At 40.1% G+C, this 23,336-nt stretch overlaps 3 protein-coding genes across 7 annotated transcripts in view; 1 reads left to right on the top strand and 2 right to left on the bottom strand.

Annotated features, from left to right (window-relative positions):
• Positions 1-281: 281 nt before the first annotated feature.
• On the bottom strand, positions 282-11,773 carry arl13b (ADP-ribosylation factor-like 13b). 3 transcript variants are annotated; one of them, XM_034151061.1, is made up of 10 exons: positions 11,406-11,773; positions 7,785-7,855; positions 7,407-7,656; positions 6,820-6,925; positions 6,424-6,626; positions 6,000-6,114; positions 3,920-4,055; positions 3,216-3,341; positions 2,113-2,181; positions 282-1,514 (listed from the first exon to the last, which is right to left on the bottom strand). In XM_034151061.1, the coding sequence occupies exons 1-10, from the start codon at positions 11,462-11,464 to the stop codon at positions 1,444-1,446; spliced, it is 1,206 nt and encodes a 401-aa protein (XP_034006952.1). In that variant the 5' UTR covers positions 11,465-11,773; the 3' UTR covers positions 282-1,443. The 3 variants fall into 3 exon arrangements, with proteins under 3 accessions (XP_034006952.1, XP_034006953.1, XP_034006954.1); XM_034151062.1 differs by having other exon boundaries at positions 282-1,366; XM_034151063.1 differs by lacking the exon at positions 2,113-2,181 and having other exon boundaries at positions 282-1,366.
• Positions 11,774-13,916: 2,143 nt separating this feature from the next.
• LOC117498898 (gamma-glutamylaminecyclotransferase B-like) lies at positions 13,917-16,300 on the top strand. Its single transcript, XM_034151060.1, has 2 exons — positions 13,917-14,066; positions 15,490-16,300. The coding sequence occupies exon 2, from the start codon at positions 15,500-15,502 to the stop codon at positions 15,965-15,967; it is 468 nt and encodes a 155-aa protein (XP_034006951.1). The 5' UTR covers positions 13,917-14,066; positions 15,490-15,499; the 3' UTR covers positions 15,968-16,300.
• A 1,053-nt stretch (positions 16,301-17,353) lies between these two features.
• Positions 17,354-23,336, bottom strand: part of LOC117498896 (FERM, ARHGEF and pleckstrin domain-containing protein 1-like) — a 56,256-nt gene continuing 50,273 nt past the window's right edge. For all 3 annotated transcript variants that reach the window (XM_034151057.1, XM_034151058.1, XM_034151059.1), the window contains exons 21-28: positions 23,050-23,118; positions 22,868-22,957; positions 22,569-22,651; positions 22,366-22,478; positions 19,785-19,945; positions 19,367-19,474; positions 18,932-19,083; positions 17,354-18,257 (exon numbers count right to left, since the gene is read on the bottom strand). In XM_034151057.1, the coding sequence (XP_034006948.1) occupies positions 18,185-18,257; positions 18,932-19,083; positions 19,367-19,474; positions 19,785-19,945; positions 22,366-22,478; positions 22,569-22,651; positions 22,868-22,957; positions 23,050-23,118 (849 nt within the window). In that variant the 3' untranslated portion in view covers positions 17,354-18,184. The remainder of the gene's footprint in view (positions 18,258-18,931; positions 19,084-19,366; positions 19,475-19,784; positions 19,946-22,365; positions 22,479-22,568; positions 22,652-22,867; positions 22,958-23,049; positions 23,119-23,336) is intronic.

Genomic DNA, 23,336 nt, shown 5'->3' with positions numbered 1-23,336 from the left:
TAATATTTACTTAATTTCCCCTTAAAACATCCCAAAAATCTCTATTTATCCACTTAAATCAGCTTTTCAGACAGTGACAGTGTTGAGTCATAACAATAATCACTATGTTCATCATTTCAAGCTGCAGACATACTGAATAAACCATCAGCACGCAGGTGTTCGCTCTGCAGGTGCTCGCTCTGCAGGTGCTGTGTGATGAACCAATAATAAAAACAAACACTTCCAATCCAGCTGCTTATGACGTAGAAAACAAACAATCAGTCGAGAAATATATACGTAAAACATCATTTATTGTGCGGTTATAAAATCCAAACTGCGTAGAAAAAATATGTCTTCAAACATCTAGCTCATTAACAGAGAGTGAGTGCTGTGCTATGGATCTGAAATACAGTATTCAAAGTGATATTTCCCTCAGTCTATGGTTCTGACCCAGTATTGGCAGTTCCAGGTGAAGAAATGTTCTCCTCCCTTCCTGCAGACTCTAAACTGGGGCAATGTTGGCTTTCCAAGTTCTTTTATCCTGATTTGTGCTTATTGAGATGATTTTTTTTGCTATTTTCAGCTTTTTATCAAAGTGAAAATGGGTGCGGGAAAAGCTGGAACAAAAACAGCAGCAGGCTCACGTCTTCGGGGAGTCTGCCTCGAGAGAAATATCACTTTAAAAGCAGATACACAGTGTAAACAATCTGTAGACAAATAAAGACAAATATATGTGTACATTTTAAACAATAAATACAAATCCCTTATGAGACAAGACGTGAAATGTCAAGACATTCATATCTAAAATTGACCTTTAAACAACAATAATGTAGTGTATTTATTTCTCCATGTACAGTACAGCGAAGTGCGGCGAATCACACACACACATTTCTGCTTGTTTTGTAAAAAGGGAAACTGTTCCCACCGTTAAAAAAGATCCGATTTAAAGCACTGAGCTGTGAAAAGCCACTTAAGACCTCCGAGATATCAAAACACCTTTTGTCTACACGACAAAACCGAAGGTGCAAAATAAACATATATGGTCATTGTTTAATGGCGGCGTGTGTGTACAAATCCATTGTTCAGAAACAGACATAAACATATATAAGGTTATAGCGGACATATTTACATTCTGACTCAATTAAAAGCCTTTCTGTGGGAAACATGTACCGTCTAACACTGATAACAGTAGAACATGTCAGTCTAAAGAAAAGCACCGTCACTCAATCGTGTCCGTTTGTGAAGCTGCTTCCCATCAGCACTTCATTTCCCATGATGCTCCTGTGTAAGCTGCTTCCCATCAGCACTTTATTTCCCATGATGCTCCTGGGTTTCGTAGTCTTCGGCGCCTCAGGAGTCTCTGAGTTTGGCGTCTACACGGCGCTCGCTTGAGACAGAAAGCAAACAAAAAGAAAGGAGGGAGAGAGAGCCATGATTGGACGAGCTCAATCGGTAACAGGAAGTTTAAAAAACGATGTCGTGAGAGTCGCCGTTCGGCCGCTTGGCGAGAGGAGGCAGAGGCTTCTTGTGAAATTCTGTGAAAGGAGGGGAGGAGGGGGAAAAAAGGATTTGACTACGTTAGAAAACTACTGAACATCCATCGAGAAGTCCTGCAATAGAAATCAATTAGAGCTCACACACACACACACACACACACACACACACACACACACACACACACACACACACACACACACACACACACACACACACACACACACACACACACACACACACACACACACACACACACACACACACACACACACACACACACACACACACAACACACACACACACACACACACACACACACACACACACACACACACACACACACACACACACACACACACACACACACACAGCACACACACACACACACACCCCACACACACACACACACACACACACACACACACACACACAGTGAGATGAGAGAAAGACATGCTTATTTAAAGTCGACACACACTCAGGGTTTCCTTCGTACACAACCACCACACACACTCTTCAAACTGATGATGAGTGTTTTTATTTTATTATTACGGGGTTAGTGGATTTGGCAAAAAGAAAGAGTAATGGTTGGTTAGCGGTGAGGGGTGTAGAACGAGCGGACATCACCGGCGCCTTTACCAGAATGTCTCGAGTCTCCGAGGGGCTCTAGTTTTGGCAGCCTAGACGCTTTAGGAGTTGCCCATCCCACTAGAGAAACAAAATGAATACACAGTGAGCAGGACACATCGAAAGAGAGGAAGATAGGTTCTGGTCCATCTGATAGACTTGATGTCACTTTAGAGCAGGGGGGTCCAAACCTTTTTCACCGAGGGCCACATACAGAAAAACATACGAAGGGCTGGGCCACTCACTACAGGTTTATTGCCTCATAAGTTAAAGGTAGGGTAGGTAAGTTTGAGAAACCAGCTCGAGGGCGCTAGAATTTGAAAATACACAACCGGAAAAAATCTGCCACTTCCTCACAGAGCCCCTCCTCCAACACACACGAACGCGCACATGACCAATGAGGGCACGAGATAAGTTTGTGCACAGATGGAAGGCTGACAGGCAGGTAGGCCATCCAGTTATTTTAGCCGGGCCGGCTCAGATGATTGGTCGTGCTTTTTACAGTACTACAGCTTCCACAGATGACATGTTTTTATGGATTTATTGTCAAAGCACTTCAGATATTCATTGCTATCTGGATGTTAAGAGCATTCCATGGAATATAACAAAAAGTGTATCTCGAGCCGGTTTCTCAAACTTACCTACCCCACCTTTAAGTTATAAGTTGGAAAAGTCGATCCAATGTAGGTAAATTATTCTTGATACTTGAAAATGCTGTAAGAAAAAAACAGCTCACAGCTCTCCAGAGGGTTTACTTTATTTAGTTAGCAGCTCATTCCTTAAAACAGAAGCTTCAGATTGCTGATAATAAGAGGAAATGTATTTCAAGCTTGTTATTGGGCTTTTTCATTATCAACTTTATAAAGTGAAGCTGTTGCAAATATTCAAATTAAAAGTTATTTTTAGTGAGATTTAATTAGAAGCTACATAAGCAGAGATGGCAAAAGTACACACGTCCTTTACTCAAGTAGAAGTACAGATACTCGTGTTTAAAAATACTCTGGTGAAAGTAGAAGTACTGACTAAAGTTCGTAACTCAAGTAAAAGTAAAGAACTTTGAAATGTAAGAAGTAGAAAGTACAGGTGTTTGTGTTAAAGTACTTTTAAAGACTGACCTGGTCGGGGGGGGGGACTCTCTGCGGGACCCTCCTCCGTCCTCAGAGGGTCGACTCTGTGTTTCCTCTTCAGGTGAAGCTTCCTCGTCGTCGTCGTCTTCTTCTTCTCTTGATCACCCGTCGAGGCTGATGTGAGGAGAGCAGTTTTCACGATGATGACTCAATGATCTTACATTTTCCAAATAATCTGACAAACATAGACAGGACTTAAAATGCATGAAACCGACGAGTTGATAAAGAAAGTCCAGATGTTCAAATCGTCTCACATCAATTCAATAAAAGATGGCTCCTTCCCTTCAGCTTTGACTACTTACTTTTGACCATCTTTGTATCCCTTCTCATCTTAATGTGTAATTATATTTATCTCTCAGACACCAGTAATCGGAGCGTATTGAAGAAGATGAGGATAAATATCAGACAGTTGCTTAATTTAATAAAAATACATCTCACTTTGAATAATCTCCGCTTGTTTGTTTGATTTGTTTTCAAAGCTTCTTATTTATCTACTAGACTTCAAAAAGCGTTATTTTAACATCGACAGAGATTGTGAATTATCTGTCGATTTGACTTCTAAATAAAACTCTTGGCACAAATCACGTTTTGAAAACTATTTGCCAAGTGATTGAAATCATTGAGAGTCAGTCGGGAACAGCTCCAGCTATAAAACTGTATTATATATGACATTTAAAGTGGATCACGCTCACCTGCTGTGGGATTTTCCAGCGTTTGTCTCGTGTCGTTCGGCTCTTCGTCATCCTCATCCTCCTCTTCCTCGTGATCTGCGTCTCTCTTCGGGCTGTTGGTACGGACCTCCTTCCTTTCCATTTCTTTGCCATCATTCTAAAAAGGGACAAAAAGGCACATTATCAGAGATAGTTGTATTACCAGAAAGCCTAAACACTGTATTGGATTCTTGACTAAAAAACACCAAGAAAAAGCTAGTCGTTTTTTCTCGTCTTCAAGCGACACACACGATATCTGTCTTCTGGAAAAACACAGAAAACCCCCTTTATCAGTCAGAGGTGGGAAGTAGTGGAGTACAAATACTTCGTTACTGTACTTAAGTATCTGGTATCAGTACTTTACTCCACGACGACTTTTTACTTTGACTTCTTACATGTTGAACACAAATACCTGTACTTTCTACTTCTTACATGTTGAACTCAAATACCTGTACTTTCTACTTCTTACTTCTTACATGTTGAACCCAAATACCTGTACTTTCTACTTCTTACATGTTGAACTCAAATACCTGTACTTTCTACTTCTTACTTCTTACATGTTGAACCCAAATACCTGTACTTTCTACTTCTTACATGTTGAACCCAAATACCTGTACTTTCTACTTCTTACATGTTGAACTCAAATACCTGTACTTTCTACTTCTTACATGTTGAACTCAAATACCTGTACTTTCTACTTCTTACTTCTTACATGTTGAACCCAAATACCTGTACTTTCTACTTCTTACATTTTGAACCCAAATACCTGTACTTTCTACTTCTTACATTTTGAACACAAATACCTGTACTTTCTACTTCTTACATGTTGAACCCAAATACCTGTACTTTCTACTTCTCACATGTTGAACCCAAATACCTGTACTTTCTACTTCTTACATGTTGAACCCAAATACCTGTACTTTCTACTTCTTACATGTTGAACACAAATACCTGTACTTTCTACTTCTTACATGTTGAACACAAATACCTGTACTTTCTACTTCTTACATGTTGAACCCAAATACCTGTACTTTCTACTTCTCACATGTTGAACACAAATACCTGTACTTTCTACTTCTTACATGTTGAACCCAAATACCTGTACTTTCTACTTCTTACATGTTGAACCCAAATACCTGTACTTTCTACTTCTTACATGTTGAACTCAAATACCTGTACTTTCTACTTCTTACATGTTGAACTCAAATACCTGTACTTTCTACTTCTTACTTCTTACATGTTGAACCCAAATACCTGTACTTTCTACTTCTTACATTTTGAACCCAAATACCTGTACTTTCTACTTCTTACATTTTGAACACAAATACCTGTACTTTCTACTTCTTACATGTTGAACCCAAATACCTGTACTTTCTACTTCTCACATGTTGAACCCAAATACCTGTACTTTCTACTTCTTACATGTTGAACCCAAATACCTGTACTTTCTACTTCTTACATGTTGAACACAAATACCTGTACTTTCTACTTCTTACATGTTGAACACAAATACCTGTACTTTCTACTTCTTACATGTTGAACCCAAATACCTGTACTTTCTACTTCTTACATGTTGAACCCAAATACCTGTACTTTCTACTTCTTACATGTTGAACACAAATACCTGTACTTTCTACTTCTCACATTTCCCAAACAGGCTGGTTCCTTTAGTTTGAATGTGTGTTTGGTGGCGTGATCATTATTATTTAGAGTCATTGCGTGCCTATTGATTTGAACACGATCCGTGTATCCATCATTTCCTGGTCTTCTCTAAAGAAGAGGGACCAATGAAAACGTTGTCATGTTGCCGTTGTTCAGCATGGAAACATTCATTAGCTAACAATGACATTATTGTTCTATTAATATAAAGGGAGGTCAGGTACTCTTTAAAACAGCTGCTAGTTATGGGTACTTTTTACTGAAGTACATTTCAAAGCCCTCTTTACTTTCACTTGAGTAAAGAAGTTTAGTCAGTACTTCTACTTTTCCCAGAGTATTTTTAAACACGAGTATCTGTACTTCTACTTGAGTAAAGGATGCGTGTACTTGTGCTCACACACACCACAGAGATCACGTTGCTGATTGGCTGAAAGGGATTTGGGATGTTTTCCTCGTCGAGCTCCTCTTCCTCGATGGGCCTTCCCTCGCGCTCTGCCTCTTCGCGCTCCTCTCGCTCCCTACGGACACAACACCACGTTCACTTTGAAGCTCAATGATGCAACGCTTTGAGATTTAATAACCAGTCAGGGGGAGTTTTTCCCCTCTATCAAAAACAAAATGCAATATCCAGGGTTCTTAGAGACTATAAAAGTTAGAGTGAAGCACTTTGGAAAAACTTTTAAGCATCGTAAACCAAAATGTATTTACTAGATTGCGTATTTAAAACTTCAAAAGCTAATTTCTTGATTTTTTCGGAGAGCAAGGGAAGGTTTTATTGCTGAAATGTTATCTCATAGATTTTCTTACGGTCCCTTCGTGATCCTCACCTCTCCTGTCGTATCCTCCTCACCCTCTCCGCCCTCTCCTTCTTGTCCTGTTCCTCCTGAGCGCGCTGCTCCGCCGTATCTTTCTGCACGCGCTCAGTAATGGCCTCGTAGTCTTTGGCAATGTTGTTGAGCAGCCACTTCAGGCCCTTCTTGATGGACTTGTCGACCTTTTTGCCGTAACCCAGAACGGCCGAGCATGGCTCCTGGGGGACGGATGTATATTAGGAAACCTCTCCGAAAAAGATTTAGTTTTACGAGATACTTTGGATGAAAAGCAGACATACTAAAGAAGGAGAATGAACTGGCTCTTTGTGTGTGTGTTTGGGGGGAAACTGCAGTTCAATGCCCTTGATGAAATTCAAGTGGCGTTTCCACAACAGGTGCACAAACACTTACGATCTGACAGAGACACTTGTTCTCGTTAACAAGCTTCTCTAACGACAGGTTCTCAATGATGTCGGCTTCAGCCAGCGCTCCCTCCTGGTCCTGTTTGTTGGCAAGCCTGCGAGCACAGAGAGGAATAAGGAGATATATTAGTGATTAACGTCGAGTAGGAAAAGCTAAATAAATACAATCCCTCTCCTGTGACTCGACCAGAGGAGCTCAAGCTGCAGGGACAGCTGTTGAACTCAATCGCTGCACAAGTGTTAGTGGCTGGAAAGCTTATGGAAATATGACTTGTTTGAATAAAACACCATCTGACTACCTGAAGAAATTCTGTGTGTCTCAACGTATGCCGATTACTGATTATGCAGATTACTCTTTTTTTCGTTTTCAGACTTCGAGGTGAACCAATTTCTCTGTGATCAACTCATCTTTCACACCTCTGTGCTTTCACATTTTAGAGTAGTTTTAAAGGTCCCCTGTTATACTGTTTATCATCAATATATCACAGGTCTCAGATATATACAGAGCCTGTCTCTGATTGGCTGAAACACCAAACAGATCATTTAAGTATAATTTTCTTGCATGATAACACTCACACTAACACAGGTTTCCCAGCGATGCGAGGGTGCTGGAGGACCTCGGCCATCGTCTCCCGTAACTCCTGGATCCTCTGGACGTCGCTGGAGTCGACCACAAACACCACGCCGTGAGACTCGGAGTAGTAGTTCTTCCAGATGCCCCGGATCCTCTTCCCGCCGCCCAGATCGAAGATGGTCACCTCGAACTTGCCCTGCTTCAGGTCGACCTTGGAAAAACCCACCGTGGGAGCCACATCCTGGGGATTCTCTGCGGGAAACAGCAACGAGAGGTCGTGTTAGCAGAGACAACGCACATGTAAAGCAAAGTATAAAAGAACAGGAAGGATATGCTGATAAAAACACACTTTATACACATTATTAACAAACAGTACTAACCTCCTTGGATTCCTCGTACTGTGGCCGTCTTCCCGGCATTATCCAGACCCACCATCACCAGAGTCACTTTCCTGTTGGGAGGAAATGAACACACGTGAACACAGATATCAGCGTCAGTCATTATGCATGTTCAAAAACCTCCAACAGGAAGTCACCCAGCAGCACTTCATCCACACACTTGGGCAGAAAGTGTTGAGGATCTCAAAGTTTCTTAACAGTCCAGAAAACGTACTCTTGCAAAGCATTTGTTGTGTGCATGTGTAACCTTTCTGAAAATATGTAAGATTTCCACCACTGTTTACTATATTTTTGACTGATTTCATTCAAACCCAACTAACGTGTCGGAAATAAAAGAAATATTTTGAGTTTAACACATATTTGCTCTCAAAAGAATAAAGGCGAACCTGGAGACACTTTTTAAATTGACCTTTCAAAGACAATTATAAGTTGAGAATCTTTTTATTGGATGCTTATGTAGAAGAAATCACCAGAAACAAAAGGACTCCTAATACCTGAGAGGAGATTAACATAAGTTGTACACATAAACAAAAACTGTCTTGTCTCCTGAGTAAATACTTAACTTCGCGACCTGCGCCGAAAAGACATGAACCGCACTATCCATCTAACTGTCCTCTGGAGCCAGGCGGTTTTCATCGGGGCGTCCTCTGGCTGTAAACCTCTATGAGGTGACACGAGGCGAGACAAACTGTCTGCCCTTTGTCCTCCGTGCTACAAAACCCTTCATAACAACCGGTCAGAAGAAGAGACCCGCGGCACAGACCTGCTGCAGGATTAGGGGAGGATTTCCTGACTAAGTCCAGAGGATCAGGAGCCTCACAGGAACCACGTGGGATAAACACTCTGAATTATATTTTGCTTCTTCACACCCAATGTCTGGTATCAGGTAAAAACACTTATATATGGATTGTGAGCCCGAGGCATCATAAGGGGAAGCACTGTCGTTTATAATCAAAGTGTATTATGTTCAACATTGATTTAACCACCAAATATTCTCCTTGATTAATATTCTAACTGTTTGCTGCTTCATGGAAATGTCAAAGAATAACCAAGTGAACAGTTTTTACAAACACCCTTTCAACACGTCTGACTGACTTACTTTACACCAAGAAACTTGTCAGCACATTTCTGTGTTTGCAAAGTGTTGAAAAGTGTGTGCAGTGTATATCTTGTTCCCTCTAGAATAGTCAAAGGGCTTTCTTGAGATTGTATTGGCTGTGATGGAACAAGAGAGCTGCAATACATGCATGATTGAGATGAATAATATCCCACTTTGTACCTTGGTCAGAATCCACTGAGCTTAGATCTGTCTGATCGCTCAGTGGTTGAATACAAGTGTATTATATTAACCTGCTTTAACCTAATAAATCAAATCAGAGGTGGAAGAAGAACTCAGAGCTTGTACTTGAGTAAAAGTAGAAGTACTCAGATCTTGTACTTGAGTAAAAGTAGAAGTACTCAGAGCTTGTACTTGAGTAAAAGTAGAAGTACTCAGATCTTGTACTTGAGTAAAAGTAGAAGTACTCAGATCTTGTACTTGAGTAAAAGTAGAAGTACTCAGATCTTGTACTTGAGTAAAAGTAGAAGCACTCAGATCTTGTACTTGAGTAAAAGTAGAAGAACTCAGATCTTGTACTTGAGTAAAAGTAGAAGAACTCAGATCTTGTACTTGAGTAAAAGTAGAAGTACTCAGAGCTTGTACTTGAGTAAAAGTAGAAGTACTCAGATATTGTTCTTGAGTAAAAGTAGAAGTACTCAGATCTTGTACTTGAGTAAAAGTAGAAGTACCAGATATTGTTCTTGAGTAAAAGTAGAAGTACTCAGATATTGTTCTTGAGTAAAAGTAGAAGTACTCAGATATTGTTCTTGAGTAAAAGTAGAAGTACTCAGATCTTGTACTTGAGTAAAAGTAGAAGTACTCAGATCTTGTACTTGAGTAAAAGTAGAAGTACTCAGATCTTGTACTTGAGTAAAAGTAGAAGTACTCAGAGCTTGTACTTGAGTAAAAGTAGAAGTACTCAGAGCTTGTACTTGAGTAAAAGTAGAAGTACTCAGATCTTGTACTTGAGTAAAAGTAGAAGCACTCAGATCTTGTACTTGAGTAAAAGTAGAAGTACTCAGAGCTTGTACTTGAGTAAAAGTAGAAGCACTCAGATCTTGTACTTGAGTAAAAGTAGAAGTACTCAGAGCTTGTACTTGAGTAAAAGTAGAAGAACTCAGATCTTGTACTTGAGTAAAAGTAGAAGAACTCAGATCTTGTACTTGAGTAAAAGTAGAAGTACTCAGAGCTTGTACTTGAGTAAAAGTAGAAGTACTCAGAGCTTGTACTTGAGTAAAAGTAGAAGTACTCAGATATTGTTCTTGAGTAAAAGTAGAAGTACTCAGATCTTGTACTTGAGTAAAAGTAGAAGTACCAGATATTGTTCTTGAGTAAAAGTAGAAGTACTCAGATATTGTTCTTGAGTAAAAGTAGAAGTACTCAGATATTGTTCTTGAGTAAAAGTAGAAGTACTCAGATCTTGTACTTGAGTAAAAGTAGAAGTACTCAGATCTTGTACTTGAGTAAAAGTAGAAGCACTCGCATCTGGTACTTGAGTAAAATTAGAAGTACTCAGATCATGTACTTGAGTAAAAGTAGAAGTACTCAGATCTTGTACTTGAGTAAAATTAGAAGTACTCAGAGCTTGTACTTGAGTAAAAGTAGAAGTACCAGAGTGTAGGAATACTCTGTTACAGACATCACCATACGCACACCTGTAACTAGGTCAACAAGAGCTGCAACAAGAGGAGATTGCGTTGTTCCATTAAGGAAGAGTTCATTCAGCCAATCTTCATTTTCTTTTAAAGCTGCACAACAGTGGAACTCAATCCCAGTAACGATTAGAGAACAAAACACCTGCACTTTATTCAAATCTAACTTAAAAACATGGTTAGTGGGAAATCAGCTCTGTCAACACTGACACAATCTGCACTTTACAACGCTCTGTTTGTACACATGTGCCTTGACCTGTTGCTATCTGTCTGCTTTGGGAATATCACAAAGCAGACAGGCAGTGTTTATAGATTATTTTTATCATAATATAAACATCTATGTTGAATGTTGTTTTACTGATTGTATTTACCTGTCATTTGAAGTGACATTTTTTTTTAGGATGACTTTCAACATGAAAAATAGCCTGTTGGCTAACTCTGGCGCATTTACAGAAATGTTAATCAATGTGCACTGTGCCCCTGTCAAATTAATTAATTAATCAAATAAAAATTAAAAACAGTAAAAGTCCTGCATTCAAAATGTTCCTCAAGTAAAAGTAGAAAAGTATTAGCATAAACATATAGTTAAAGTAGCGACAGTAGAAGTAGTCATTGTGCAGATTGGTCCATTTCAGAATAATATATATGATATGTTTTATAATTACTGATGCATCGAAGTGTTATCAAAGCTGGTATATATATCTAACATCATTAATCCAAATCAGTAAAGTAAGTAAAGCTATTAAATACATTTAGAGGAATAAAAGTACCCCATTTACCTCTGAACTAGTGGTGTAGAAGTACAAAGTAGCAGTAAATACTAATAAATACTAATAATAAAACTTGATTTACCTTGCAGGCTCTCGCCAGCGTTTGAGCCAGTTGCAGCAGTTCGCCATCAGACTAAACATCTCAGTCCAGATGATCAAATCCAAACCACTGGGTTTATCCAGCTGATCGATGAACGTTATTCAAAATCAAATCCATTGCATAAATACATAAATCCGTGTCTAGCTAAAGCTAAAGTAGCTAACGGTTTCTTGTTAACTCGTTTGATTTCAATCTCAACACACGAGTGAGTCTGTTACTAAGCAGATTAGTAGCTGTGCTCACTGATAATATAAACCAGTATTTGATTTATAATCTAAATCAGATATAATACGTATTTTACTCACGAAACAAGAGCTAACGGTACTTAGCTGACTGCTTTGTTTACGTCGTCTTTTCTGCTGCTAGGCTGCAGGCGTGCTGACGTCATCTGATCAACCAATCAGCGGCCACCAAAGAGATGCGGTTGTTGAAAGAACGCCTTCTTGTGGACATTTAAAGAACCTGCAGTTTAAAATGTTTTTGTATACTGTATACTCGATTTGCAATGTATGCCATGATTTGATTTAATGTATAACACATATATATTATCCTTCTTCATAAAATGAGCAATTACTACCACCAAATCCAGTTGATCCATCCATCGGATGCAGGTCTTTTCTGTCTCTTTCTGTTATAACTCTCTCTTATCATCAACAACACATTTAACATTTTATTCATTATTTCATATGTTCTGAGCATCTTTTTTGTAACAGAAGGCTACATATCATCTTGTGAAGTCACTTCAATTTGAGGAGGGAGTGTTATTTTGAAAAGCATTCCCAGTTCAGGTCAACAAGGACTAAAAGCTGTTTCAACTCAGGTATGATGAGATCCTGAGATAACGCCACAGTAATGTCCTTTATTTGTAAACTGGGATCCAGCGTGTTAATTGGCTGAATGGACAGTTATGATGCCGTTGTCCTTTTGGCTCCTATTTACTAAAGTAGTAAAGATGTGCTGAACTTGTGAATTAAGTTTAAGTGTATTTATTTTTAATGCTGTCCTCTGCTATTGTCGTTGCATGGCTTTGTAATATTTCTGTTGTGTTAAGTGGGTTTTAATGGGACCAGCGGTGCACATCTCCATTGTATTCTAGTTGATTAATTATTGAACATTGTTTGTTTGTTTTTCCCCTTTAGTTTACGGCCCTCTGTGAATATAAGAGCCATGTTTTATAGTGTATTTAAATCACATATTTAGGTCATTATTTTGAGTTATAAATACTATGTTTTTTCCATAATAGCATATTATTCACTCAGGTTTTTAACTTTAACATTTAATTGGCCCCTTAATTGCTTTTCTTTAGTGCCATCTTATTGATATGTATATGAATCATAAACAAGACAATATTAATAATAATTGTAATAGCACATATATATAATAAAAACGATATATAATACAAATAATAATAATAATGACAAATGTTTTTTCTCGTCGTTTTGGCGCCCTCTGCTGGTTTAAATGAGTACAACATTTTCACTGCGCATGCGCTCTGTAGATGGATACTAGCAGATGCATGTCATACGATTTATCCGGGCTGCGTTTCACTTCTCTTATTTTTCATTTCCTCGCTCCTCGGTCTCGGTCTCACCGGAAGTTGATTTGTCTGCGCCATCTTGAGTAGCGTCCCAATGGCCTTATTTTTGCCGGAGGACCGAGGAGCGAGGAGCGAGGAGCGATAATGGAGGAGCTATAATCGAGGAACCACCAGACTTCGATGAAATCCTCAGACACTCGCCCCGCCCCCTTACTGTGTATCGCTCACTGATTGGACGATGCAGCGCATGCACTGATCTCATGCTTGAGAGCAGAGTTTCCCAGCGGAGTGAAGAAAACACATGAAACTCACGGGACTCACTCCTCAGTTCATACTGTGTTTTGTTTCAATTCATGCATCATTCAGTTACAAATATGTGATATATCTGAACAACAAAGTGGTCAAAAATTATTTTATTCATTTATTGGAAACATTTTGATGATCGCTTTTTCCGTTTTACATGTTCATTTATTGTCATTTCCATTCAGTCAGTCATTAAGTGCTATTTAACATGTTAATTTGCTACATATCCACACAAACAAAGTGTGCAATCCAATGAATGTTAATCTAACTGGGTTTTGATAGATAACATATCTCTTTTTCTTCTCTGAATTATTTTATTTCTATTGTGCACTCTAATCAATATTAATCCAACTATTGTTCGTTTATACATTTTAAGAATGGCGTTTATCTTTTTTGAGAATGAGTTCTTATTTGATTTGATTTATTTGGGTCTACAACAGATGATACAAATGTTTGTGTCAGTAAATGTGTACTAACAGAGGCGGGGGTGTTTGTGAAAATAACGGGGACAGAGCTGGCTGCTGTCAGACGATCAGCTGTGCAGCGTCATCACAAACGGACGTCGCTTCACGTGACGCTCCGGAGGAAAGGACGTCCCATTGCTCTTAAAACTCATTTCCCTGCTTCTCGTGGTTTCCTTGCGTCTCTCCATGCTTCCCTGGTGGGAGGGACTAGTCGCAGGGAAACGACGCAAGTGAGGGACGCAAGGAATCCATTTAACCGAAGTGAAACGCAGCCCCGGATGCACTTTCTCAAACCTACATCAAATAAATCTGCGTGTCAATATCTGCATCACATTCCTGGTAAGATAACACTGCATTCGTGTAATTCTACAGGATATATTATAACGCTTTTAGCTGCTTTGAGTTGCATAACCCTTGTGTGCTTAAAACGTGCTGTTTCCACGGTCATCGTCCATTGAATAGGATGCAAATCAAATGACTACTTATTGCAAGGTTAAAAAAGCCATGTGTTTCCCCTACATTTCTACTACATTCATTTGACAGCTTTACATCAATAATAATCGGAGAGGTGTATGTTTTATATGTTAAAATGGGCTTTACCTTTACCAGATACAACGTTACATTATTGAGGCTTGAATGCCTTAAAGGTAGGGTAGGTAAGTTTGAGAAACCGGCTGTGTTGGAGGAGGAAGTGGCAGATTTTCTCCGGTTGTGTATTTTCAAATTCTAGCGATATCGAGCCGGTTTCTCAAATGTACCTACCCTACCTTTAATAACTATAATCCAGTTATATTATCATATTCTGAATTCTCGCATTTTTTGTTGAGGTACTTTTAACATATATTACTACTACTTTTCACACTTTTCTATTTGTAAGATCAGTCATTCTTTCTCCACATACTGTCTGTGCTGTTGAATGACCTTTCACATCTTCACTGATCTTTAAACAACAGTGCGTTTTACAGATAATCTCTGACAGTGAATTGATTATTGAGCCGATGTACTCAGCAGTAACAAAGTCCAAAGAGCTTCAATAAAGTCAGAGACACTTCTGCATCTTAAACATCTGAAGAATCTGCTCAAAACCAACATGAATTATGACATTTCTTTTTATTTGTTACTGCTATTCTTTATGTTTTCGGTCCCTGAGCTCATTGAATATTCCAGTATTTAATTCTGCAAATCCTCACGTGAGCTGTTTTGGACATGTATTCTCTTTCACTTTCCTTTAGTATCTCTTGTTGCATTGCTGACACGTGATTTCATATCATTATTTAACCAGATAAATAGCATTAAGATTAGAAAATGTATTTCTAAAGGCAGCAGCAATCATGGGATACACAAACATGTAAAGCAGTCTTATATTTCATATAACATACACACAGAGTCCACATGATAACAAAGGTATTCCAACGGTAGCTGTGTACATGACAGGATGTATGATTACCTAGAAGAGCATCAGGACTGTTTGAGGCATATGATAGCTATGTGATTAACATGATGATTCAGCCTCTATGGAGATAGACATATGACAAGCATGATCATTTCTGACGTGGAGCTAATCTGAAGTAAACATTGAATACTGCTTTCTATTCCTCCATCTTGTGACTGTGTAACTCCCTCTGTTGGATATCAGCATGTGAAGGACACTGTTCAGGAACTAGTTGATGCTCTGTATGTGATGACTACTTCCATTCTGGAGAGGATCACAAATACATGGATCCTTAATATTGACGAGTGATATTATCCTTTATTTAACCAGGTGAAACCCCATGGCTCGTGTCTTCGTCTACGGCACCCTGAAGAGGGGCCAGCCGAACTATTACCGCATGTTAGACGTCGCCAACGGGAAGGCGAAGTTCCTGGCGTCTGCATGCACTGCCCAAAAACACCCGCTGGTTATCGCCGGCAAGCACAACATCCCTTTCCTCCTCAACGTCCCGGGTCAAGGTCACCGGATCAAGGGCGAGATCTACAAAGTGGACGAGAAGATGCTGAAGTTCCTGGACGAATTTGAGAGCGTTCCCACCTTGTATCAACGCACTGAGGTCAAACTGGAGGTGGAGGAGTGGGTCGGAGAAGAGGAAAAGGAGAAGATGGCATCAGGAAGTATCACAGAAGCGTTTATTTACAGCACGACTTCATACGAGGCGGACTGGCTTTCGCTGCGTCGCTACGACAGCTACGACTCAAAAGGAGATCATGGGCTGGAGTATCATACTAGAGAAGCACAAGACTGATTTTCGTGGGATAATCAGAACAGATCTGGAGTCGATAGTTAAAGAAATCCACTAGGTTTTCCTCACTTCTACCTCTAAGAAAAATCACTTACTTGAACTCCTACGTCGGTTTCTAACTTGATTCGTTTCACTACTTTTTAACCCAATATCAGTAGAAAAATGTTTAAAACGTGGTCAAGTTTCTACGGTATCTCTATCTGCAAAAACAACTGGCTTTTTAGTTGAAACTAGGGATGCTCCGATCGATCGGTCACCGATCGAGATCTGCCGATACTCACTCTCTACCGATCGATCGGTGCTCTCTAAACATGCCGATCGCGAGGGCCGATCGCATGACGTAAAATACATGACACTTTTCTCTGTACGCGGCAAAACAAGCTCGCCAAAATGGCTTCACCGGTCTGGCATTATTTTAAGGTGTCCGAAAAAGACAGTAAAATAGCGGTATGCAACGTGTGTGTGAAGCAGGAAGCAGAAATCCTGCAGCTCCACCCGCTGTGACGGACCGGTGAGCGGAGCGAAACACACAAGAGTTAGACCTAACACACTTAGCTATTTTATCTACCTCTGGAACAAGCTAAACTAGTTATAAATATGTTTATTCTTCACTGTCGGCCTCGCACATTACTGGATCAGCGAGCTGCATGAGACGATACTGACTGGCTGTCAGGAGAGGGAGAGGGAGAGAGGGGGAGAGAGAGAGGGAGAGAGAGGAAAAGAGAGCGCTTGCTAATTTCTCCCGTGGTATTATCCAAAGTGAATGTAAACTTGAATAATATACATAATTTGAATGTAATAATTAAGTTGATTGTTGTTTGTGGAAGCTCCAGTGAATGAGCCCCATTAACTGAGTTTTAAACATCACTTTAAATGGAAGATTTAAAGTGATGTTTAAATCTTCCATTTAGGCCCCGCCCACTCGATTGGATCGGCGATCGGCGATCGGAGCATCCCTAGTTGAAACACAACATTTGGGGATTTTTGAAAGTAAACACAGGGTGCGTCTCACTTCTCTTATTTTTCATTTCTGGCTGCTGTCAAGACGATCAGCTGTGCGGCGTCATCACAAACGGACGTCGCTTCACGTGACGCTCCGGAGGACACGACGTCCCATTGCTCTTAAAACTAATTTCCCTGCTTCTCGTGGTTTCCTCGCGTCTCTCCATGCTTCCCTGGTGGGAGGGACTAGTCGCAAGGAATCCATTTAACCGAAGTGAAACGCACCCACAGTCTACATTGACATACCCTCAACAAATGTTTACTGACATGTTTACTGACATCACCTATTTGTAATACTAATACACTAAGAATCAATACTGTGTCAAGATGTAACTCCTTTTAGAGCTGTATTGGTGTAAAATGCGTAATAATCACAATTTTTCTGTATGTTTTGCACTCCAGGTTAACCAGCATTTAATATTCATAGCATTCAAGTGACTTGAATACATTCTGCTTTACTTTTATTAATAATTGTTCTTCTGGAAATGTTGGTTTGGTTGTCGTAATAAACACAAAACATCAATTTCTGACTCGTCCCGTTTTTTCTCATATCAACACATCTCTTCGTATCTTTATTTAGAATATTACAAATCCAGACACTTAGGAAGTACATCAGATATTTGGCACACAGACCAGGGAAATCTCTGATGGCGTTGGAAGCATTTGTGGTACTCATATGTCCTTTTAAACAAAGCAGGAAACCATGATTAAAAAGAACATTTCACAGTGTATCAAAGTACTGTACAAAAAGTCGCCTTAGAAAAAGAAATAGACGGATGTTTTATAATCGAGACCAAACTGGCATCACATTTCATAAATCTAATTATATATAGAAAACACTGTGGGTGTGTTCACATGCACACGTGCGTTTAGGTCTTATTTAAGACTCTTATATACATGTTTTCATCCCAAGTCATGCTCCCAAATACTTCGAGGAAACCCCACGTATTTCCTCCCAAACATAAAACCCACTCTGCTGTAAACATGACATGAATATTAAATGTGTGTGTGCATGTGAACAACACTCGACGGCACAAAAAGGTAAATGAAAATGTTGCCAGATGGTGTTGCCAGTTTGGAGCAAGTGAAAAAAGGACATGATTAATTACATCGTGGATCTCTACATAGACACTTGTGATACGTGGTTGTGATGTGTGTGAGAATCAACTATTAAGAGGTGTTAACAGTGATTCTGTGTTTATAATAAGAGTCTTTTCATCAGTAATCCTTCCTGGAGCTCAGCAGGGGGCGGCTGGCGGAGCAGGTGGCGCTGCGGATCACCTCCATCCACCTGGAACACATTGGGATGTGTTATTACTGACATTCATTCATTTATGTTTGCCAACAAATATTTGCATTTTAAGAAATTATTCACAGGGCATACATAACAAAAGATGTCCATTGCATAGATTTCATTAACTAGGCTAAGTATATTATAGTACAATATGCACATTTTTTACTTTAAGAGGGTCTATAGAAGCTGGGTTTTCAAAATAAAAGCTCTTAGATGGTATCTTGAGCTTTACAGGGTCTCTATAGAAACTGGGTTTTCAAAATAAAAGCTCCCAGATGCTAACTTGGGCTTTACAGGGTCTCTATAGAAGCTGGGTTTTCAAAATAAAAGCTCCCAGATGCTAACTTGGGCTTTACAGGGTCTCTATAGAAGCTGGGTTTTCAAAATAAAAGCTCCCAGATGCTAACTTGGGCTTTACAGGGTCTGTATAGAAGCTGGGTTTTCAAAATAAAAGCTCCCAGATGCTAACTTGGGCTTTACAGGGTCTGTATAGAAGCTGGGTTTTCAAAATAAAAGCTCCCAAGTGTTATCTTGGCATTGTCAGGGTCTCAATAGAAGCTGGGTTTTCAAAATAAAAGCTCCCAGATGGTATCTGGAGCTTTCCAGGGTCTCTATAGAAGCTTGTGTTTTTATGAATATTTTGTATCCATCTATCTTCAATAATACTGTACCTTTCGAAGGTGTACTCGCTCTCCGATCTGAAGTAGTAGACGTGGGATTTAAAGTGGAGTTTGAACACGTAGTCTTTGTGGATGTTCTCCGACTCGGCGGGTACGGTGACGGAGTATCCGAGCAGAGGAAGGCTGGCCAAAGGATATTCGTCCTGTGAGCAGAGGAAATCACCTTTAAACATCGACCATTTTCCCCTTATCAGAGCAATAGCAAAACTTGATCCCGGTGTAATATCAATTCAATTCAAGGCTTGATTGTCATTTGCACATTAGCTATTATTTAATTTCATATTCTGTTCTTGTACATATCCCATATTTGCAAGATGCAAACAGATGAATGTTTATGGATGTTGTTTCAAAGGTTCAGGTGTTTAATAGTGTTACAGGATGAAACTGTCCCTGAGTCTGGTGGTTTTAGACCTGTCTGTATCTCACCTGGTGTGACTTGTAGAAGAACAGGCTGAAGTTGGTGAAGACGACCCAGAGTTTCTGCCAGCCGTTACTGTTCTTAAACTTCCTCAGAAGGTTTCCAGACAGCTGGTTCTGAAACACAGGAGAGAAGAAGAGTCAACAAAAAGATCGTAGATGGACAAAGGAAACGAGATTGTAGTTCGGTCTAATCCAAAAATGTATATATCCACAAGTAGCAATGAGCTTGACTCCAACTAAAATACGTCTCAGGTAAGTTTGGTCAAAAAACGATATTGCTCCGTGAGAGTAGAAGATGGAGGAGTAAAAGGGAGACAAAGGACATTACATCACCGTCTCTTTGCCTTTAGAGAAGGACACGCAGAGGTAAACACACACATTAGTAACAGGTGTGTGTTGTGTGGATTAAAGAGACGTCCATTACCTCCACAGCGACACTGAAGTCCACCATGGAGACGCTGGTGTTTCGATGCCAGCACACGTGCACCGTTGTGTTTCCACGATGTCCCTGGCGCTCAAGAGACGAGCGAGAGCCACAAAGCTCGTCCTCCGACTCCACCTCCAAGCCTCCGTCCTCCGACAGCTCTGGGGACGTTTAAATGTGCCGTTAGTGGAAGGAAATACGGGAAAGAAAGACGCTTAAACTGGTGTGTAAACTGAGCACAGTGATAGTATAGAGAAGAAATAAACAACGAGGTTTTGGAGTGAAACTGTCACAGTGTGCAGGAAATGAAAACAGACATACGATAAAAACATAGCAGTAATAAACAATCATACAGGGGGAATAAATAGTTAAGAAATAGCGTAAAAAGCTATAAATTGCATTAAAAAGTGGATATGAATTAGGTAATTAAAAGAGTATTGCACTGCAGGTATAACAGCCTAAGAGTAGGAGGAAGTAGGATCACACTGACACAATTTAGAAGAAATAAAAACAACACTATCTCCCCCTCCCAGGTAACAACCAGAGTAACAAATAATATCATTTTCAAAATATGTTTCAACGTTTTATGTGCGGTTTTGAGTCCAAAATGTTCATATAGTATGTCAAAATGTAGAAAATAACTATCAGTTTATATAGGTGAGGTTGTCTTAAAGGTCCCATGTCATGGCCATTTCTACGGATCATATTTCCATTGTTGAGGTCTACTAGAATAGATTTATATTGTTCAATGTTCCAAACTCACATTGGTTTCTCATACAGCATCTCTGTATAGAATGTGTATTCACTCTCTGTCCTAACGGCTTGTTGGAGCTCCTGCCCCCCCCCTCCCTGTGAGCCCAGTGGCCGTCTGCGAGACACAGCGAAACCCAGCCCGAAACACACACACACACCCGCAGCCTGGCTGGGAGTTTGTGTGTGTGCCCAGGCTGAGTTTCGCTGTCTCGCCGACCCCACACCAGTGAGCCAGCTCACAGTGTCCCGCTCCTCGCAACGTCCCGCCGAGTGTGTGTGTGTGAGGAAGTCCGCAGATTGTTCCAAACGTAACGGCTCCGCGGACGTTACGTTACGTCACTATACCCAAATACGTCACTATACCCAAGAAGAAAACAATGGAAAAAGAGAAATGTCCAACGAGGCGTTCTGGGGCAGCATAGACAGGTCTTTTCTGTGTTAGAGTTTTACTCGCTACAGGGTGTACTTTGAGGGTTTGTGACTCTGCAGACCGTTTACATGCAGAAGCTTCATAACACACAAGGGGACGGGTCATAACCGGAAAAGCATGACATGGGACCTTTAAACAAATAGATACCAAACATTGACTAGCTAAACATTTCTTAACGGGCTTTAGTAAGACAAATCAAAGGTATGCGAAAATGGCCAAATTAGCCCAGGACTCTAAAGGTGGGTCTTGACGTCTGAAGAAAGAAAGAAAACCTCTTTTGTTGTTTCCTGTAAACCAATACTCTTCAACAGTTTGAGTTAAAATGCACACGTGATTTATCTGAGGCAAAATGGAGACGTCAAAGCAAAAGGTCAGCAGGCGGAGACTCATTGAACATCGTGACAGGCGACAAAGAAAGAAGGAGAGGAAGAGGAAGAGGGGAAGACAGCTGGTGTCTGCTTATATCAGGTGACATTAAAAAATAGCATGAAAGACCACCTGGAGAAAAGAGATCATTCATGAGGCAGCCGTCTGTTAGAGGACAACAAAGGAGAGCTCAGTCTGAGAGACGATTATTGAAGCTAACGAGTGCCAGCTGATTTTAACGTGACATCAGCTGTGGAAACGTTTGCAGGAATAACTGTTTATGACTCGGAGAATCCTGCAGCACTTCAGGGGTGTTTTGACGGGAAGTTATCTATTATAAGCCTCAGAATCAGTAAAGAAATGAAGGAAACTCAATTCTACTGACTCACAGAAAGACTCATTAATGCAGATCATATTTAATACTGTAAATCCTTTGTTCATGTTGCACATTTCTGTTCCGCCTCTTTTTAAACATGCACATCTCCACACTTTGAGTATAGTATTTGTCATATTTTATTTATTATTATTGTGTGTTTTGTATGTATCATTAACACAAAAGCAAATGCCTCGTAAGTGCAAACCTACTTGGTAATAAAACCGGTTCTGATTCTGATTCACTCTCACTGTTTCAAATCATCAACTCAAAGGCCTTCCCATATATTTATTAAACAACACCTCACACTATCACACTCTTGTTCAGCCATATGTCCTACTTGTATGATGCCTATAACATACAGATGTTATAACTAAACAAGTTTAAAGTTACAGCAAAAGCAATTAATCTAAGTCGAGGGCTAGAAAAATGGTCAAACACCCTTTTTTTGTTCGTTTCACGAGATAATAAATTGTATATTTTGGGGGTTTTGGACTCCTGGTCGGATATAAAAAGCCAGATGTCCGACCAAAAGTCAATCAACAACACCTCACACTTTTGTTCAGCCATATGTCCTACTTGCATGATGCCTAGAACATACAGATGGACCACATCAAGAGTATCTTTGAGTGAAAGGCAGTGTTTATAATCAGACTCACTGTTGTCAGTCGGGGAGGTGGACAGGAGGTCGGAGGTCGGGCTGCTGCTCTGCTCCGCCAGGTCGATGGCCATCCTGATGTCCTCCACCCAGCGCTCCATCTCCGACGCACAGCTGCACGCACACAGAGAAGATTTGAACAGCTGCTACTCATTTTTAGCCCCTCATATTGCCTAATTTTGTATTTTCTTCTTCGTTTCTTACCTGGCTGCCACCACCAGAGACTGCCGCTGCCCGAACAGGGTGAAGGAATGAGGCACGCCCCACTCCTCTTCACTTTCTCTGATCTGCACACACACACAGACACACACACCTTTAGCTGCAGACCTCAGTGATGCATGCAATGTAAACAAACATATGAGTTCAAAATAAGGCCTGACGTAGAAATTAAACATTGATTTCAGCCTGACGTTTTTATAAAGAAAGACAACTTGTTTTGTATGAATCAATCCTGCAATAAAGTGCTTGAAGATAGACAAAATGCTTTTTATATGTTCTCGTACCGTCATGCCGTAGAGGGGCATCTGGCCGTGAACTTTAAACTGATTTGACGGGGTCATTCCTCGACTTGTGTACACCAAGGAATCACTGAACTGGAGAGAAAGGCAGAGGAAGTGGAGGTTAGATTTGTTAAAAACTTGTTAAAGTTATAAGATGTATTTATAAAGTCGCTGTAATGTCGTACCAGGAAGAACATCCTCTGCTGGAGGCCCTTTCCTGAGAGCTTGCTGAGGCAACCCAGCCTGATGAATTCCTGTGAGTAAAACACAAGACATACTATAAAGAATATTTAAAAACTGAATGAAACTGAACTCATTTGCATCTGGAAACTAGGTTAGGTTAGGTATGGTAAGGTAAGGTGTAGGGTATGGTAAGATAAGGTAAGATAAGATAAGATAAGATAAGATAAGATAAGGTAAGGTAAGGTAAGGTAAGGTAAGACTTCCCAAAGGAAATAGTTGTGCCAGAGTT

This window comes from Trematomus bernacchii, unplaced genomic scaffold (assembly GCF_902827165.1).
Source record: "Trematomus bernacchii unplaced genomic scaffold, fTreBer1.1, whole genome shotgun sequence".
NCBI classification, from domain to species: Eukaryota; Metazoa; Chordata; class Actinopteri; order Perciformes; family Nototheniidae; genus Trematomus; species Trematomus bernacchii.
The sequence above is the reverse complement of the archived record's forward strand: the minus strand, read 5'-3'. Positions and strand labels throughout refer to the sequence as shown.

Bases quoted from the DNA above. Each gene is read 5' to 3' on its own strand.
- arl13b (XM_034151061.1), bottom strand. From the start codon at position 11,464: ATGTTTAGTCTGATGGCGAACTGCTGCAACTGGCTCAAACGCTGGCGA. The intron at 7,856-11,405 runs GTAAATCAAGTT...TCCTCCCAACAG, and splicing joins CGCTGGCGAGAGCCTGCAAG to GAAAGTGACTCTGGTGATGG. The intron at 6,926-7,406 runs GTGAGTGTTATC...CTGTGCTCGCAG, and splicing joins GCTGGGAAACCTGTGTTAGT to GCTTGCCAACAAACAGGACC.
- LOC117498898 (XM_034151060.1), top strand. From the start codon at position 15,500: ATGGCTCGTGTCTTCGTCTACGGCACCCTGAAGAGGGGCCAGCCGAAC.